We start from the raw sequence: 16250 nt of genomic DNA on the forward strand, positions 1-16250 counted from the left end.
CTAGGATAAACTTAAAGACAAAATAAGAGAAAATAACCATAACCATGATTAATCATTGACATTTGAATTAATCATTGTGATTTTCAGTTTTTAATGCATTGATCACTTTTAGAAATTAATAGTAAAATTAATATATAATAATAATAGTTAATGATAATAAATTCCACCAGTAAGCTATGCCACTATAAGACTATACTGAAATCAATTCTAAAAGGAAAGTTGCTAAATGTACAACATTTACTCTGTAATGGAAAATTCTCAATCTTTTGCTAATACTGTTTCAATCCCGTATCTTCAAGACCTGGTGCCAATGATGAAAATGATTTATGTGAAGTTGCTTTCTATTACATATGTAATTTTGAAGTATCATGTACAATTGACTCTGATGATTTAAATCCTCCCTGACAACTATGGGTTCAGTTCAAGAACAACCGTTGCCTTTTTATAGAATCTAGAATTTTAAAGTCCAGTTGACTTCAGCAAAAAGAAAAGGAAGATATTAACAAGGATCACTAAACCAAACGTATTTGTCTCTGCATTAGAACATAAACATATTTAAAATCTTGTGAGCTATGAGGTATTTTATGGCTTATCCAGAATTAATAAATTACGAGATTAAGGGCTGGGCTTTCAAGAGTTGAGGAACATTCAAGCTGAAACCTGGTCTTAAACTCAAGTTTGACTTGTGATTCTTTCAGGCTGTTTTCTCTAAACTCATTCTGCAACAAGCTTGAGCGAGATGCATTCACCTTCCCTTGAGGAAATTCTCACCGGAACTCCTAAGTTCCTCTGTGAAAACATGTCAGCACTTTTAATGAAGATATAGTTCACGATTTACCTCAGCAGGATTGCTCACATGAACACATTTTTGAAAATCCTTGTCACTTGCTGTAAAAGGACTGTACATCAGGGTGTGTTATAGCAATACTTTCTGCTGATAAAGTACCACTTCACATACTATGTCCATTTTCCAAATTATTATAATTTATATTCTGCCCAAATGGAAATATCTAATAGATCAGTAGTTGTAAAGAACAATAAGGAATGATGTCACTTTGATCTGTTGTTTAGTTTCAGGGATAATGTTCATTTGCTATACATCTTGAAAGAGTTTCTAAGAGCAGGATTCTTGAGCAGGCTGGTGGAGAGGCAAGGTCAGAGAGATGGATAATTACACTCCAATGTAAATAATCCAGTTGTCCAAGCCCTTATAAACAAGTCAAAATATGTTGTCAACCACTCATTCCATATAAAAAGTTATATATATGTAAACAATTCTATGTAATTCACACAAATCCCCACACACATTTTGCATCAAATTCATTAGCTGAAATAGGTCAATAGATGTCAAAATGTGTTTAAGAAGAGCTACTCAGGAAAAAGTCGACACAAATAGTTTGTTTTTCAGCAGTCACAATTCTGAAAATCACTTTTGAGTAGCAGTGTTTATAAAGTAACAACCAGCTTCCAAACTAAGCTACCCCAGGTCTTATGTTTTGGAATCACTTCCCAGATCATCCTAAAAGATCCTCTGCAAGTTATTGAAGCCAGACAGGAATTCAAAGTGTCGTTGACAGTTTATATAGTTCATAATCCTCTTACTAGATTTATGTCCTTTCTCTGTCCTTATGCTAGATGTGACATGTACAGCCAGTACAAAGATTGGAGCTAGCACAGACCACAGCAAGAGAGAGACAACAGTTAGTGGGAGATATTACACTTTGGTCTAGATCTTTATGATTCACTTTCTCCCTAAATTCATACCTGTGTTTGTTACCTTTCAGAACATGCTGCAGACTCTGTACGTCCTCCAAGATGAAAAAGAAAACTGTTGTCGAGTATGGCAGGATGAAAAAATCTGGGCTCCCAGGTTGGATTCCTTCCATTTCACATGTACCTGCTGTCACTATGACTGTGCTTCATCTGTTCATGGGCACTGAGAAGTGCTTATTTGAGAGAGGTGGGTTTTTTTTAGTTTTAATGTAAAATACTCCAACAGAAACAAAGGTAGTCCAACACCAGCAGATTTCAAAAACATCATATCTAAACCCCTGACTGTATGCACAAATATCAATACAGCCTGAAATGTAGTAATATCAATACAGCCTGCAATTATCCTAGTAATAATTCCACTCATTACAAGACACATACAGCATCATGAGAATTTTCTCAACCCATACAATATTTTACATATGCAAGCAATCATATTTCTAGCATCAAAATCCATGGGAGTTAATTTATACACGCACAATTTTCTTATCAAAGTTAATTTTTTGTGTGCAAAACTATCCCACAAGCAAATTTAACAAAAAAAAAAAGTAACACTCAAAAAAAAAAAAGAAGAAACTTAAAGTTTCACACTGGGAAAATGGCAGGCTACTCTGGCTATTTAAGCATTGTTCTGCTATGATTACAACGAGTAATCAAACAAACAAAAAAAAAAAAACAGGAGTGCTCACCAACTAGCAGGAACTGTCTCCCTTGAGGCTTGAGACAGCAAAACATTCACAGGGCCGCTGACTCCAGCAGAATAGCTCACTTGCTTTGAGCTAAACAGAGTTTAACAGATTGAAGCTTTGATTAACAAATGGAGTTAATAACAAAGTAAGAAATTAGTTTGAAAGTCTTTCTGCTTTTGATTTGACTTTGTGCACAATTGTTCACAGGCATTTCTGCCCCTGTCTTAGACCACTGTTTGTTCTGTTCTTTTTTTGTAAAACGTAGAGAAAATACTACCTTCCCACTGACGCTCATTATTTAATAGAAATTCTGTTTTCAAGCACATAAAGAAAAGATCGGATTTTACTCCAAGGCAGTTAAGACACGATAGTGAATATAAACATATCAGCTACCCCTCAACACTTCTTTTCGGTGATGATTGCTTATGGAGTAAAAATTTACACTGTATTTGTATCTTTGCTTAGTTGTCTTAGAATCATAGAATCATAGAACGGTTAGGGTTGGAAGGGACCTTAAAGATCATCTAGTTCCAACCCCCCTGCCATGGGCAGGGAAACCCTCCACTACACCAGGTTGCCCAAAGCCTCATCTAACCTGGCCTTGAACACTTCCAGGGATGGGGCATCTACAACTTCTCTAGGCAACATGTTCCAGTGCCTCACCAAAGGCATTTGTCTTCATACAAAGTGGATACATATGCACACATTATGTTTACAAAATGACTAATATTTAATAATAATATTGTATTTAGATATTAGACCATTTCAGGGTGGTATTTTTATACATATGCCTGTTATCTATAAGACCGTAGGGTTTTTCATTGAAGTTTCCAACCTATTCTCCCTGTATCAATATATTTTCTGAGTTCTGCTGTATATACACTTGATACGTACATGTGTTATGTTATTACTTTGAAATATACCACTCTTATTAACATTGGATGAGCTCTCACTGAGAGTAAAATATAGATCATCTATCTGCTTTTCTGCTTTCTAATTTCTCCTACTATTATGACCTACCTCCCAGCCCCACCTCTCCCCTCCCCACCCCACCCGCCCCCCCCCCCCATCTGATTAGTTTCTTGTATAGTTTAGTAGAGATCTAAAGAACATTATGGATAGAAGAACATCAATTGCAACTGGAACTGGGGAACTCCATCTGAATTAAGAAAATTAAAGCTTAAGATAGAAAGTGCTTGAAAAATTGTCTGAAGAAAAATGCATGCAATCTGTTGGTCATATCTCAGTTTGTTAAAAGACTAATTTAATTAACTATGAAGTAGAAACAATTTATTTGTACGTATCCAGAAATTAAATGCAACAGCCAATAGTTAAGAAAACCAGACTAAAAAGTTTATTTGTTTTAGTTACCCCAAGACTTAATTTTAAAGTAATATATTTTGAAGAATGTTATGTTACAGCTTTGTGGTAAGCAGTTATATTTCCTACGGAGAAAACTGGCAAACACTCTTATACAGAATCTCCACTTTATTTTCAGAGACTGAAAACCTTTGCTAAGCCTTTGGTTGCTTATTGAAGTATACTTAACTACTCATTTTTCTTTTTAGTGACTTCACTCCCATATTTAAAAGTTGGCCTTTTTGTTTTAGTATTGTGTTTATAAAAAAAAAAATCTGTTCTATTTGTGGTTTTGAGCTTAGCAATAGGTCAAAGCCTCTAGGGTTTCATACTTGAATGAATTACATCCTGGGGAATCCTGTGTACTGAGAAAGCCAGATTAATTAACATAATCAAACATGTCTCAGTAAAACGAGGATCTAAAACTACAGTGATGTCATATCCTATCACAACACCCTCTTAAAATGCTGCAATGTTCAAACTGGCAGTACAAGTGTGGTAAAGACTACATACATGAGGTCTTTATTCCTTACCATTATGATACTTGTGGTTTTCAACTCTGTCAGCTTGGAAGCGAATCTAATGTTTGTAAGATCAATGTATTGCTTTTCTAAGAAACCGTATAACTTTAACTTTGTAGCTGAATATATCATGACAAAACATTGTGAGTTTACAGATTCGCATATTTCAACTCTGGAGCCATTGTTGATTTGAACTTCTGGATCTCAGGGCTCATCAAATTTTACCCAGGGGCTCCTGAATCAAACCCAGAACATACAGCTGACCTAGATTTAAAGATTTCAAATAGTGATCAGTTCTGCTCCCTCTTTAATTGTTTCAATTTTTTAATTGCTTCAAAGTAGGAAATTGTTTTTGTACTCTGAACTCTTTTATCATGTTCCAGTCTTGCTAATTTACTACCTCTACTCATCTGAAAAATTACCTTCCTTTCACAATCTTTTTTTCCATCATGAAGGTGTCTAAAGACATCTCTGAACCTTTCTGGTTTTTACAAGATAAACTGCTTTAATCTTATGTTAGAAAAGTATTTCAAAGTCGTCAGCAGTCTTCTTACAGAATGATTATTTAAACATATAGAACCATAACATATTCCAGATTGAGTACACTAAAATGATCGTAACAACTTCTCATGACTACAGCTATGATTAGTTTGTCTTAATATTCCGCAAGGACTCTGTCACACCAGAAAGCACATACACTAATCCTTCAACTATAACTGCTCTACTGTTGAGTAGCCGAAGGATCTTACATTCAGTTATATAAATTGTGTGTCATTCAAGTGAGCTACTCTATAAAATTGACCCATGCTTATTTCTTGCCAAGTACAAATATACAGAGCTTTTAAGTATCCCCATTTTTGGGACAGAAAAAAAAAAAGGTAATCTACTGTTACGATCCAAATTAGTAACCTTAAAGAATTTTGACTCCCAGGCTGAATTTTGACTCCTGGTGAATATCTCTCAAGCTCATAAATACAAGTGCTTTACTTTCAAATATACCTAAATACTTGTTGGACCAGAGAAAGAGTAGTTATACAGCTTGCTGTTTATGAGGAGAATTCACATGAACATATTTTGGTGAAAACTTTTCATTTCAACATACTAGTGTTTTCCATTTATGAAGAACATGCTTCAATTAACCTCCAATAGTACTGAAAGTAAATTATACAGCTCAGCTTTGTACACATACGATACACACATACCACTATCATGTTTTGAATGATGAGTAATATTTTATGATGTTGTTATCCAGGTATATGAGACATATGTAATGAGCGACATTAATAGTTAAGAGAGATTCATACTACGGTGACACTCTATGGACTTAATTTTTTAAATGGATTTTCAAACAAGTCTCACTTTTCAATTTACTATATCTACCAGAAGTATCAAAAGATTCCTTAAAGATTCTGCTATGAAGACAGGCTGAGAGAGTTGGGGCTGTTCAGCCTGGAGAAGAGAAGGCTCCGCGGTGATCTTATCACAGCTTTCCAGTACCTAAAGGGGGCCTACAGGAAAGCTGGAGAGGGACTTTTTACAAGGGCGTGTAGTGACAGGACAAGGGGCAATGGCTTTAAACTGAAGGAGGGGAGATTTAGATTAGATATAAGGAAGAAATTTTTTACATTGAGAGTGGTGAGGCACTGGAACAGGTTGCCCAGAGAAGTTGTGGATGCCCCATCCCTGGAAGTGTTCAAGGCCAGGTTGGATGAGGCTTTGGGCAACCTGGTGTAGTGGAGGATTTCTCTGCCCATGGCAGGGGAGTTGGAACTAGATGATCTTTAAGGTCCCTTCCAACCCTTACCATTCTATGATTCTATCTTTTAACGATTGGACATAGCCAATCACATAGCCATGTGATCAGCTTTGTATAATAGCAGGTTAAGTCTGTCAGTAGTGATATGGAAAGCATAAAAAGGTGGTAAGTAAAACAATAGTGAATTAAACCACTTAAAACTATTAGGGAATATTTTATCAAAGCTTGTGATTAAAAACTAAGTGTGCTTCTATGCTTCTAATCTCATTGAAGTCAACGGTATGTGCTTGAGCACTTTGTTGAACTGGAATTTTTCATACATCGAGGCATGTTGTTTAAATTTGTTCAGAAAAGAGTCTTTTAATATTCAACACTACCCATATGAGAATTTTCAAAAGCTTGAAAACAACGTTCGTATTTAGCAGAACAAAATGGTGCAACAGCAAAGCTGCTACTTAAAGTTTTTCCCATAGGGATTTTGAGAAGTTTGACCTCTGCATATCTAAAGCATAGCCTATATTTATAATTAATAGAAATGTTCCTATTGGAGACCTGGAGTGTTTGCGCCGGTAGTTTTCACTAGCAGCATCATAAGAAAAATGCACTTGCTTTTGTGCAAACAAATGAAATGTTGGACCAGTTCACTGTTGCAGTACATAACACTCAAAGATAAACAGCGCCTGGAGAAGGAGCCTCACTAAATACTTATTTTAAGGGGAAAGATAAGAATCAAGTGTTCTGAATATACTAAGGAAGTACTCTACACTGATTCTGTAGAGCACCTGCATTGAAAGTCTGTCCTTGAGCAAACAGAGGGATTCTTTAGTTAGTTTGCTATTATATTTCCAGTTAAGGGTTTAAATCAGGTTCTTTTTGTGATGGTTGTTGCCACCTAGGGCAAAGGGGAGAACAAGAACAAAAGGATAAACTTTTTGCAAAGTGGACCTAGAGTACTGAATATAAAGAGTTCCTGAATTTGTGTAACCACTCTGAATAAAAAATGTTCAGGGAACAGAGGAAATAAGTTAGCAATATTATAGTACATTCTTCAGCCATACACTTGACAGGTATCTACAAAGAAATCCAAACTGGATCTAAAACGTGTGGTAGGCATCATTATTTAGTGACACCTGCTGGAACAATCTTGAAGAAGAGCTAAAAAAAGAATAAAGATATGGCAAAAATGGAAAACATAAGTTAAAAACTGAGGTGAAAGCTGCATGTGGGATATTTTTGAAAGAAAAAAAAAAAGACAATATACCTGGAAGAGGAACATGTGATTGCCTCTAAAGATTTCTAATGAAATACCATATTTCTAACACACACCCTATCCTTGGATATAAGGAATGCATAAAATTCGTTTTTTTTTTTCTATTCTGTATAAAAAGTTGTTCTATATTTCACTTTCTCTTTTCTGTCTTCCTTTTTCTGTATTGTTTGATATACTTCCCTAAACTTCAGTTTCTTTTACTCTGCTTCATGTGCCTAATCTTGCTGAACCTTTATCTTTTTCCACATCTCCTTCCTTCTTCAGCACTTGGGATTTCTGTAGCTTTTTGACAGCTTAAGTAAGACTTTGGCCTGAAATAATCACATGGTCTGCGCAAGCAGCGGGGCTGCTGTCTAAAGCAAGTTAGTGGTTATAGGAAAAAGTAAGCAAGCAGATGTTACGAGGCGAACACTGACAGGGGGATAGCCCCATCCAGATACATTTCACGTATGCAGAGATCTGTTCCTGAACTGCTCCCAGATTTCTCCTTCCAAGTGACTCTCGCAGACATGACGTAGGTGTTCAAAGGCCACTGCCTTTTAGGCTCACAGAGTATCACTACTCTACAATCTCAGACATATTTTCCTCTTCTGCCCCTCTCCAGGTATAGTCCTTCCTCACATATCTTTCATTTTACATCCTTGTTACTTCATGCACAAACTGTAGAGATTCCTGCAAGAATTTCTCAAACAATATTTCTCAATATCAACTCATGCATCCTTGTCCTTTTCTAATGCAAGCAGCTCCTGGCTTGCGTGACATGTTGCTTGGTTTCTCTAATAACAACTGTAACCATCGCACTGTCCCACTGTCACCTGTCCTTGTAAACTCATTCTCTGGTCCTCTCTCTTCTCGGGAATAACTTTCTTGTTTCCCTCTTACAACACTCTTTCCCTTTTTCCTTCCCATAATCTCTTCCAGTCTCCTCTGCAGCCAAACTTTCAAACTCTTAAAATTTCACCATTAGTCTGACTCATGGCACCAGATCATCCCTCTTTTCTGAAAAGTGGAACAGAGCTGGATATACTTTTTCCGTGTCCATCAGCACTGTACTTTCAAAGAAGAAGAGACTGAAATACAGATGCGGGTTTCCCCCCCCCCTCCCCTCCCCGTTTCCTAAGGAAAATCACACCACCAGCCTCACAGGCAAAGCAGAATAACTGCCACCCCTCTTTCCCCAATCCCTTCCGAGACCCAAGGCTCCGTGAATTCACCCCAGCTCCCGAACGATGGCTGCGCCGTGCAGGCATCATCCCCACCGCCCTTTTCCCCGCAGAAGGCGCTCAGGCCGGGTCTGCTCTGAGCGCGAACACCAACCGCCGGCCCCAGCCAGGGGCAGCCTCTCCAGGGCCCCCGCTCGCCGCCGCCGTCCCCGGTCCCGCCCCGCCGACCTCCGCGGTGGCAGCGCGCTCCGAGGGGGCGGCCGGGGCCGGCCCCCGCCCTGCCTCCCCGCCCGCCCCGCCGCCACCGGGGCCGCGGCGCCCCCCGCGCCCGGGATGCGGCCGGCGGCGGGGTGCCGGCTGCTGGCAGGAGCGGAGGTGGGCTCCCTCCGCCGCCGCGGCTCGGCGCCGCCGCCGCGGCTGGGATTAGGCTCCCGCTCGGCGGCGATGCGGAGCGGCGGGGCGGGAGCGGCGGGGCCCAGCGGGCGGGCGCGGGGCGCCGCCGGGCACTAGGCGGGCGGCGGGCGCGGAGCCGCCGGAGCTCTCCAGGGTGCTGGGGCGCCGCCCGCCGCGGGGAGCCGCGCCGCCGCCCTCGCCCGCCGAGCCGCGCCGCCCCGCCGATGCCGCGGACAACACCGCTCCCGGGATCCGCGGCGCCTCCGAGCACCATGGCCCGGATTAGGTACCTCCGCGCGGCCGTCTCGGGGTTTTATCTGTGGGAAGCCGCGGTACTGCTCAGGTGAGTTGTTTCCTTCGGGGAAGCAAAGGTCCTCCGGCCGGTTTTCTCGGGCGGCTGAAATGCCTGGGACTCGGGTCACTGCCTTTCCGCACCACGAACGGCCGGCTAGCTTGGGCAGCCAGGCTGTGGGCACGGGAACTAAATCCGTGGGGTCCGTGCTTCGCCTAGGACTTTGTAACATTGCATTGCCTGGCGTTTGATTTCGTGTTTTGCAAGCTGCAGGCTGTGCGTTTTCTTCACCTGTTCACTGTTAGGGTTCCCCTACGTGATCTGTGAATTTTATCACGGTGTTTAGCAGGAAATGTAGCATTAACGATCTTGAAAATTCTTCAAGAGCCAAGTCTATATGTAAAAGTTACAGAAGATAATCTCAGTCAGGAATATATCTATTTACTTATTACTATCAGCTCTTTCCAGTAAAAGGAAAATCAGGGATAGCGTTAAGTCAGAGTAGTCTTATACAGAAACAGAAAAAAATGACAGCTGAGTGAACAGAGGATGTGGTCTACAGAATTTCCCTCAAGAGTGAAAGTGTTTGCTGTACCACTGGCAGTCTAGGATTTGTATTACAAAGGATAGCAACATACCCAGAAATTATGACCTGAGTAGAAGACTGAGGTTCATCTGGCTTTTTCTACTTTCTGCCCAGCACACTTTTCTAGCTTAAGTAATGTTACGATATCAGTGCAAGCATTCTTTTGAAACATAGCTCTAGAAGTGCGGTGATAGCAATCTAAAATAAACTTGAATCCTCTGTTTAAAGGTGAGAGGAAAACTTAAAAAGAAAAATTAGACATGTAAAGAAGCAGATTTCATTGTCATCGTGTATTCACTGCTGATGCAGAGTTAACTCTGCTTGTTATCAACAAACATCCTAGCTCTGTATCACAACAGACTATGACATATAAAACGACAATGCCAGACTCTTTTAAGAATCACATAGTTACCTGTCAAAGATAAAAAGGGAAACTTAGATTTGAAAAGTGGTTTTCCAGAGAGAGTTTGGAGATTATACACGTAAGGGATTTACAGTCACAAAGTTAAAACAGTAGCACGTCCTGCCCCACAGTGATGGCACAGTTCACAGGTGCTCACAGGTTCACAGCAAATCTTTCCTTTTTGAAGTTAGTTTAATGACCTGTTTTGTATCAACATATGTAACATAAATAGTTTATAATGTGTTTTTATTGTAATTGTGCCAAAAGAAAGAGATTTTAAGAAACTGGGTCACATGGTATGGGATTAATTAACACTGGGAGGAAAGAGTAAATGCATGTATATTACAGTTTAAATTTTCCAGTTGCATTGAGTATTTAATATTCAGAGTAGATGAACAAACCTCTGTGTAGTGTAGACAATACAAGAAGTACTGTGCTATTATTATTTTATTTCAATGTACTTACTTTTTTTTTTACTTATTTTGAACTCATTTTTCCTTTGCATATTATTTAATTGACATCTTACTGTTGAATGATTCATCCTTTATTTTAGTAATATAAAAACACATATTGTATTCTAAGGGGAAAAAAAGTGAAAAAATCAGATTTGGAAAGCATACATATATTTTGCATCACATAATTCTAGACTAATATTTAATTGTTTCAAAATGTGTACAGGTGTTTTATTTTGCATAAATTCAAATTATTCTCTTCAATGTCCAAGTAGCTCTTGTATTTCAATAGCCTTCTGCTCTTAAATTGTCATTTTATCACAACGAACACGGTTACTGTCCATGAGGACTATACAGTCTGAGAATGACTTCAGAAAGCTGCTCGGAATCTATGTATATCTTAGATATATATCTCAATATAGAGATTGTTGTTGCATTTAGGTCTAGCAATAATACCTGAGAAAGTCAGTTTGAGACACACAGGAGTCCTCTCCATGCTTTGAAATGGAAAAAGAGTTTTAAAAAAAAAAAAAAAGGTTAATATAGTACAACTTGTAAAATTCCCAAGGTTCTGGGAGCCATTAATTCTAGTTCTTTTCCAGCTTAAGCCTTGTGCTATGATTTACATTAGAGCAAAGGGAACAGGGAACAGTAGGACACTATTTCCACTCTCTGTAAGACACACAGGCTCCAGCCTTAACACCTATATAACACCCTCAGTGAGAAGATGGATGTGCTATGAGCACAGCCAAACCCTAAGCGTTTCACTTGCTCAAACATTACGGAAAAAATAATGTATCTTCTCTTACATTGTGCAACATGAAAACTTTTCTGCTCTTCATTAACAACCACTCACGGCTGTGTGAGAAGACTGAAGGAACCCAACAGGAAGAACCTTCGATTCTTGTCCAACAGCCCCGAGACTGTTTAAAGTGATTGTTTAAGTAATATGCCTGTGAAGAGAGGCATTTAGTTTTATTTTCTGTACAGAGCAAATGAAAACAAAAAGGATTTTTTTCAGTGTAAAGTTACAGGCTTGCTACTTTAATGAGTAAAGTCTCTTAATTGGCATGCTTCACAAGAGAAAACTGCACTTGATTACGTTTTTTTTTAATAATAATTTTTCAGCCCACATCTAAAGACTCTTCAAATTGAAATGACTGAAACAAGATGTATACTGGTCATAATAGGATCTAACTATTAATTTGATTTCTGAAAGACATTGTAGAGACAATAAAACATTGTTAATAGTTTTCATTATATTGAGCATGTTTGTACTAGTATGCCTTAGATCAATAACATACTTATTGATAATATATTAATAGATTTCAGCCATGAAAACCAAGGGTTTAAGCACATAACATTCTATTATGTTTTCAGTGATATATTTAGGGGCTGGGAGAAAAGCTATAATTTTATTATTTATTAATGACTGCCAGGCCGAGCCTCAGTGTGATATTAAAAACAGGGCAGAGATGTAAAAATGAGGGTAAAAGCTGGGAAAAAAAATTTAATGAAGCCTAAATAATAACTGTAATTCACTAACAGACAAGGAAAATAAACATTTCTAAGATATGGTTTGAAGTTATAATAATCTCTAAGACAGAGTATTTCTCTGTTTTCATTAAACATAATAGTGTTAACAAAAAATTCCTTTGAATTTCCCTGGATACCAAGAGGTCATGCTGAAAGGAAGATAATATTTGTAGAGTCAACATGAAGATCATATTTGTGAGTCAGAGTTTTATGACAGTTCTCGAACTTGCAAGGGCACCAGCACAACTTTATTAGAACTACACTGTCAGGGACTTGACAGGGACTCTGCTTTCTCCTGAAAGAGTATAATATGGCTATTTTATATGTAGACCTATGTATGGGGAAAGCACAGAACAAAAAGGTAGGTGGCACTGCGGAAATGCAAAATAGATTCTCCCTATATGGTATTTCTTGAAGTATCCATATTAGCATAGACCAAGAATCATGCTATGATTAGATTATTGCCTCTTTCCTGGTTCTGTTCACTGGCCCATTGGTCTTATACTGAAGGAAAGGGTATTACAGAGACAGCTAGTTGCACTTAGTGACCATAATCTTGCAGAAAAAACCTCTTGGGCACATCTGATCTCACAGTTAACTGATTTTGAAATTATTCTTGCATTGCATTGCAAACTGATTTCAGATGAAAAGCTTTAAGAAGCAGAAGTCAATATCCTTTAAGTCAGCATTAGTTCCTCCAAATAACGAAACAGAAAAAAATGGCAGCTAAAAAATACTAAATCTATCATATCGTCACAAAGATCTTTGAAAATAAAGATTTTCAGATGTTCTGATGAGACTTCAGTAGCTTATTAATATGTTAAGAATTATACCTACAGTACAATACAAGAAAATAGTCTTATTAGTTACCTTTAGCTGTCTGCTAAAATCAGGTTGTGAGTAAAATACTGTGTGAAAGAAAATGTAGTAATTCAAGATGGAAGCACTGAGGCACAGTACCTTTCCTCAGCAGCAGCCCAGACTCAATTTGAAAATATAATTTCTATGAGATAAATCAGTCAACAGACTCCAAGTCAAAATGGAAAAGATTTGATATGTCTCAGGGAGCAGCAAGGGAAGGGAAGGCAAGCTGGGAGTCCAGACTCACAGCAAAGCAGGCAGGAGCAGGGTCCTACCAACAGAGTTTGAAGTCCCATGGAACCTGTGCAGGAGCAGAGCAAATCCAGTCCAAACAACAGTTCAGATTGTCACGCAAAGTTGGTATTGATGAGGCAGGTCCAAACTCAAGCCAAAAAGTCAGGTCAGATCAGGATCAGGATCAGAATTAGGAAGGTACAAGGCTGGGCAAAGGTATACTTGCACAGTAGCTCACACAGAGACCAAGAGCATCTCCTCAGCACTCCTGAGGGAGAGAGGAAAAAAAAAAAAAAAAAAAAAAAAAAGAAGCAAACAGGAAAAAAGTAAAAAACAGCTCCTGAGAGAAGAGGAGTGAACTCCTGCTGAGGCTTCTACAGCTTTTTATCAAACAGCTCTGCTTCAAAGCTGGGCTGCTGCATTATCAGAGCTGGCACTGAGCCCAGGTAGCCAAACCCCTGGGATGAAGGAAATGTGTGCAGGGTCCTCATAAAATGTCAGGAGGAGAGCCTTGGAGTTCTCTTGCATGATGTACTCATAGGCAGGCGTTGTACCTTCCAAAACTCAGACAAAAAGGAAGTGTGGTTTTTTTTTTGTCACTAATAATATGTAATTCAAGTTCTCTTGTGTTTCAACTATACCAGTGAAAACACGGAAATTCCTTTGAACCAAATATGACTTTTGCCATGAGTGTGAATTTAATCAGAACTTTTTACTACCCATTCTTTATTTCTACAAAACCCCAATTATTTTTGTGACTAACATGTTTATAATTTTGAGAAAGAATTATGTGTAGATTTTTGAGTTTATAACATTATGAACTGTAAGAAAATTAAATAACAAAGACATTTCAATTAAAAATGTGAATCTTCAATTCTTACCGTGCTAGTGACATTTTCTTACTTTTTAACCTCTCCCAATTCATTCCAAGCCAACTGATGCTAACAGTAACTGAAAGCAAATAATATTGTGAGATAAGTGCTCTGCTTCTGTATGATGAAAAATGGAACAGCTCCTCTGTCAGATTGGTCTTGTACCCTAAGAATCATGACAATTAGAGAAAATGAAAATTTTTATAAGATCAGAGCTTCTTATTTTAACAGATTTAGAATACAAGCTCCAAATGACCTTACAGAGTATTATGTAATAATACCTATAGGGAATGATGCCGCAAATCAGCTTTTCTCAAGTAATGAACAATAAAAAGCCCTCTGTGCAGTGTTGCATCTTCTCCTTTTTATTGCTTTTCCTGCTGGTCTTCATGATGTTTAATGGAAGAACCAGTAAAAAGAGATCGAAACTAAAAAGTAGTAGTTTTACTTTCACTGACACACAGACATTGTGAACAAATCAAGTAAAAGACACCTTTTTGAGAATATTAACTACCAGCAGAAAGGAAATATGTCAGAGAGCAGGAAAAAAACAGAGCTAGAAACTATGTGTAACAAAAATGCAGGACCAGAGCAGGAGAATGAGAAGACATCAGGAAGCAGAACATTCTGCACAACAAAGTCAAGAGAAAAGAAGATAAGAATCTTTGAGAACGTACTTTTTTCTAGCCCAGACTGTAATCCATTATTTTTATGGCTTCTGAAGCAATACGATCCTTCCTGTCTGATGTCTTTAGATGTTGTGTCAATACCAATGCTAAGCAGTATGAGTAAAAAGAAAGAATGAAGGGAAAAAAGTACAAAAAGAGACACTATGTGATTATAAAAGTACAAAAGAATGCATTTTGTTACTCTTCCAGTCAGCTACCTAATGAATTGCTCCAACATTATTCAACAGCAAAAGGGGTTATAATACTTGGTGTATATTGCAGTGGACTTTTTACATAATGACTACTTCCTATATAATTTTCCTGTACCATGTACCATCCTGTTATTCCTCTAGTTCTGCCACAGATGTGTAAAATAAGCAGCAACAAGGAGAGTCAGGGCTATTTCCAGATAGGAACTTCCCTGGGGAAGATCGATACTCTTCAGTATTCTTATTACCGAAGTTTCTATTTGGTGACATAAAAATTTAGCAAAATGTGGTTTCCAAGGGAAAAGTTGAAAACCAGTTCCAGTTGAAAACAGCAGAAAATGTAGAAAAGTTGAAGACGATTCTGGCCTGAGATAATCATGTGGTCACCAATGGGACTGTTGAAAGAGTGGATCTGCACAAGTAGTGGGGCGGCTATCTAATACAAATCAATGGCTATAGGAAAAAGCAAGCTAGCAGATCATCCTGGCATGGTTTCAGTGAAACAATAAAGTGAGTAGAAAGCAAACACAGAAGTACTAAATTATTTCAAACTGTGAGGCTGAGTTAATTGCTATTAACCTGCATGTGATTCTTACAGCTAAGACTGAGTTAGGAAAGGTATCATAAGGAAAGTCAGTACAGTTATGACATTTAAAAAAGCAAACTAGTTTTTTTGCTCTTCCTGATTAAAATTCAAGCTGCAGTTATAGCTACATAACCTACTGTCTTAAGATTTTGCCCTTTGTTGCATTTCATCTTTGATATAAAATATATATTAAAATATCTTTGATATTAAAAATAATATTGGAATATGCTACTCATCTCACCCTTGCCCAAGGCTTCACATACTATGTGCACTTTGCATAAGACTCCACTATGCCTAGAACTTATCTCCAGTTTCTCATAAAATAAATTTTTCTCTCAGAATTTTGAGAGGTAAAATATGAGCCTAATGTAATCCTAAATAGCATCTCTGAGGATCTACAGGTGCCAGAATATATCATTTCCAAGATGACTTTCTATAAAAATGACTGTTAACAAATTTGTATAATTTTTACCAACAATTAACCTTAATTAACTTCAATTTCACAACTAACCACTCAGCAGAAATGCCTAGTAAATACAGTTATAACAGCATGGTTCTTCAGAAGATTGGGTTTTTAAAAAATTATTATTAATTTACATCTTAGTGAATGACTGCAGAGCTTAGGGACTT

At 38.1% G+C, this 16250-nt stretch overlaps 1 protein-coding gene across 1 annotated transcript in view; it reads left to right on the forward strand.

Moving 5' to 3' along the window:
- The first annotated feature begins 9145 nt into the window (after positions 1 to 9145).
- The window catches only part of GLRA3 (glycine receptor alpha 3), a 90266-nt gene continuing 83161 nt past the window's right edge, over positions 9146 to 16250 (forward strand). Inside the window, 1 exon segment of the mRNA XM_086611886.1 lies at positions 9146 to 9264. Within this exon segment, the coding sequence (XP_086468012.1) occupies positions 9146 to 9264 (119 nt within the window).

This window comes from Tauraco erythrolophus, chromosome 5, assembly GCF_009769465.1.
Source record: "Tauraco erythrolophus isolate bTauEry1 chromosome 5, bTauEry1.pri, whole genome shotgun sequence".
Lineage (NCBI taxonomy): Eukaryota > Metazoa > Chordata > Aves > Musophagiformes > Musophagidae > Tauraco > Tauraco erythrolophus.